The 4,263-nt window shown below is 42.9% G+C and overlaps 1 protein-coding gene across 1 annotated transcript; it reads right to left on the bottom strand.

Annotated features, from left to right (window-relative positions):
- Nucleotides 1-1,080: 1,080 nt before the first annotated feature.
- Nucleotides 1,081-1,848, bottom strand: LOC308090907 (vomeronasal type-2 receptor 26-like; the record flags this gene model as incomplete). Its single annotated transcript, XM_080436180.1, has 1 exon — nucleotides 1,081-1,848. One exon carries the CDS (start codon nucleotides 1,846-1,848, stop codon nucleotides 1,081-1,083), a length of 768 nt encoding a protein of 255 aa, XP_080292306.1.
- Between the last annotated feature and the right edge of the window lie 2,415 nt (nucleotides 1,849-4,263).

Below are 4,263 nucleotides of genomic sequence, written 5' to 3'. Positions count from 1 at the left end.
CATTTCTTCCTCGGCCTATAGTGGGAATGTGAGTGCAAAATATCACAGAAATCACACGCTGTGTTCATGATTTGAGGCATTTTGTTCAAAACGGAGCATTTATGCAAACTTTGGAAGTCAACCTTTGACAATCAGGGTGGAATATGAAAAATCTGAAACACCTGTTTCGTTTAATGACTATAGAGATACTGTGTACCGATTTGCGTGATGTCAGGGTCAGGACACAAGTGTGCGGTGCGTGGCTGTAGTAATAGTTGGAATACTGAAAGAGTGGCTTGATAGACAGTGTTTGACCTATCTTTCTTTTTCTTCTAAATTTAGATAGCCAATAGTTTTTTACCCCCTTTTTCTCCCTAATTTAGTCGCCCGACAACGCTGGAGGCACCACGATGGATTTGAACTCACAACCTCCGTGGTGGTGGGCAGGGACGTAACCTCTGTGCCACCTGAGCGCCACCAGTGTGTGATCTATCTGCCTGTGACCAAACAAGAATGTTCCTGTCCTCCAAAAGTTCTCACTCCACGCAAAACCAAAGGAAGATTGTGAAGAAAAGTAAAAACTATATAAAATGTTTTATTGTTGGATGCATGATATATGGGCTTATAGACAATGATGCAAATTCAAACTTATTTTTATATTTATTTTTTAATTGACACATTTAGAGTTATAATTATTCATGTCCCTCAGCAGATTGTCTACATGTAGCTGACAAGTCTTATCATCTGATGAAATTTGTATCCATTCCAAATCCCGATGAGGGTAAGCTTTCTTGTTACATACTGTTACAAACTGCATGTTAAACACGGTTACACACGGTTACAGACTGCATGTTACACACGGGATGTTATACTTGCACACACGCAGGCACACACACACACACACGCACACGCACACGCACACAACACACACACACACACACACACACACACACACACACACACACACACACACACACACACACACACACACACACACACACACACACACACACACACGTGTAATTTTGATTCTGTGTTTATTAAATTAAAATATTATGTTTTCTTGTTTTGTTTTTATGAATAGGTGTTAGTATACTGCTGCTACTTTGTGGAGCCTCGACCCATGATGGACTTCTTAGTGTTTCGCTCAGGTCTCAGCAGGATGGTATAACACTTTGGGCCAAACAATGCCAACAATAGACCAAAACTAGATGCTAAGATAGCAAATACCTCCACCACATCTGCATATTTGCCTGGAGAGCTGATATATGCTGGGATGAAGGCTATCCACACGGCACAGAAGATCAACATGCTGAAAGTGATTAACTTGGCTTCATTGAAGTTGTCTGGGAGATTCCTTGCCATGAATGCTAGGAGGAAACTGAGGAGTGCCAGTAAACCAATATAACCTAGTAACACTGCAAAACCAACGGTTGATCCCACACTACATTCATAGATGATCTTATCACTGCGGTATTGTGTGTTTTTATGAGGAGTTGGTGAGGCAGACACAAGCCAGGCTGTGCAGATTATTGCCTGGATGAAAGTAAGAAACAGAACTGTTCCTCTCTGCTGCATAGCACCAAAGAACTTCAGGATGTCTCCAGACCCAGGCTTGGAGGCCTTGAACACGACCAACACCACCATAGTCTTTACCAGGATACAGGAGACACACAGCACAAAGCTGATCCCAAATATTGCATGCCTCAGCTGACAGGTCCAGAGCCTGGGACGGCCAATGAACAGAAGTGAACACATGAAACATAGTTTGAGTGACAATAAAAGCTGGAAGCTGAGTTCTGAGTTGTTGGCGCGTACCATGGGTGTGTCTCGATGATAGATGAAAATTCCCAGGACTATGGCACACATAAGTGTGCCTAGCAATGCGATGGTTGTCAAGGAGATACCCAGGGCCTCATAGAAGGAGAGGAACTCCATGTTCTTATGGATACAATGGTCATGCTGGGGATTGGACCAGAAGTCCTCTGGACAACTGGTGCACTCTGTAGAGTCTAACAAGGAGAGCGAGGTTAAATGGACAGTATCGTCCTAAAGATGACCTACATAGCTATATAATGTAAACCTACCTGTCTCATTGCTGATCTCTCCCTCAGAACAAGCAATGCAGTCAAAGCAGCAGACAGGTTCCCCTTTCCTTCTGGCCACACGGGTTCCAGGGGAACAACTCTCACTGCACACTGAACGAGGAGGCTACAGAGGAAAGCAACCGTGATCAATTTCAGACTTAGAAAAAAAAATTGCTGCTCGGAGCACATACGTCCACCAGGCTAGGTTGCCTAGCCAAGGCTGTTTAAGTTATGGTTTGTTACCATCAGGGCATGAGGAAGCTGTGGGGATTGGCATTTCCACAACGCGTGATTATGAATCCCACCAATGTCTGACTGGTTCCCTGGGAGGCATAGTTTTATTGAGGTTAGGGTTAGCGTTATGTTTAGGCATAGTCTTACAGAAGTTAGGTTAAGGTTAGGTTTAGGCATCGTTTTACTGAGGTTAAGGTTAGGTTCAGCTATAGTTGCTAAAACGAGAACTGTGAATCACAGCGACTACTGGCCAATCACTGCAGATTTTGCCTAGAACTGCGGTGGGATCCATAATAACGCTTTCTCTGGTGCAATTTTGGCGCCTCTATGGGCAAAAGTGAAAATGCTTTTGGAGGTGTGCTCTATAGACGAATCCACAGAACGCTCCTACTGCGGTGTGCATTCTGACACCTTAGTTATGATTGCGCCAGGGGAGCGCTCTGTGGATTCGTCTATAGAGGCCCCCATAAAATGCAAATCCAATTTAAAAAGGCATTTATTTTTTTGTGTAAGAAATAGGCCCCTCCCATCTCTCTGGAACAATCAGTGACATTTGTAGCAAATCTCTTTTAGCTAGTATGTGTTGTTTAGAGGCCCCTCATTTAAATTTGGGGTAGATTGGGTGCTGCGTTCATGATTTTTGGTAAACTAGGCCCATCCTGAAGAAAGGTTGAAGGCAAATGTATGGCCTGTAGGCATGTAATATGAAATATCTGAATGATAAACGTTTATTAAATTACTCCAGGAATAAGGTGTACTGATTTGTGTGTTTTGAAGAAAAAGCTAAATGTTGGAAAATCTAGTTTAGCCTATATGGGGAGGTACGGTATGATCCAAGGAATCTCAGGGAAATACATTTTGATTGTACAGTTAAAGTAAAATTATAGGCCAAAATGAGGCGGCATGTTACAGCGCCACCATGAGGCCAATTGGAAACATTGAAAAACACATAGTGTCCACCTCCAGATCTAGCGGCCTAGTGGAGATAATAAATGATATTCACATCATTAGCTCAACATTAGCTATTGTAGAAAGAGAGAGTGACCTTTTTGGATTCAAAGTTCCAGAAGATTCTGTCTTCATCAAGGATGAGTTCTTCACCTGCGGAGGCTGACTTCTTGAACACGCCTACATTCTGAGCCTTTGTGCTTCCGTCAGGGAGCCACGCCCAGTTTATGACATCATAGCTTGGCAAAGCATCACCATTCTCATCAAATGTTACATGATCACCAAATGATGTGGTGAAGTTGACCTTTTCCAGGTAATGCACAAGCTAGAAATGGTGAGGAAATTATGAAGAACAAGTTACTACTGCATACAATATACAATATACACATAGTCTGATCATTCCACATTAAAAAATGGACAACAAAAAGTGTAAAGGAACACACATGTCTCTATAAAATGTATGTATATTGCATACCTACTCTGGAATGGCACTGGTCGGAGGCCTCACTACGCCTTTCAGCCATTATAAAATGCAATGTAAGCTGCGACCTCTTGAGGCATATTGCTTTAAAATACAAGCTCACAACTTGTCTAAAAGCAACATGCTGTGAGTTTGTAGATCTGATCTTTTTCGAAGATTTGTGAAATAAATGAATAAACTTAAATAACATTAACAGAGGGGGCATAAATGCTGACGATTAGAAAAAGTGGGTATTATGTTTTTTTCAGCATGGAAAACCTGGTCTGTCACACCTGCCATGGCTGTATTGTCTGCAACCTGGCACAGCTGTGCCCAATGAAAGGCCCTCTTCCTGGCACACATTGCATCATGTCATGGAGGGCATGGGCCAGGGCATACACAGCCTTGTACACATTATACACGATTCTGAGGTCAGACACGTCCAAAATGGAAGCTTCTACCGTTCTTAGGTCCTCTTGTCCAGTACACACCCGTCCACCAGCATCCACCCACTCTGATGGAAGGGGTGCAAATTGACACTGAAACGTGTGCTCC

This window comes from Gymnoscopelus braueri, assembly GCF_963280865.1.
Source record: "Gymnoscopelus braueri genome assembly, chromosome: 8".
Taxonomy (NCBI): Eukaryota; Metazoa; Chordata; class Actinopteri; order Myctophiformes; family Myctophidae; genus Gymnoscopelus; species Gymnoscopelus braueri.
The sequence above is the reverse complement of the archived record's forward strand: the minus strand, read 5'-3'. Positions and strand labels throughout refer to the sequence as shown.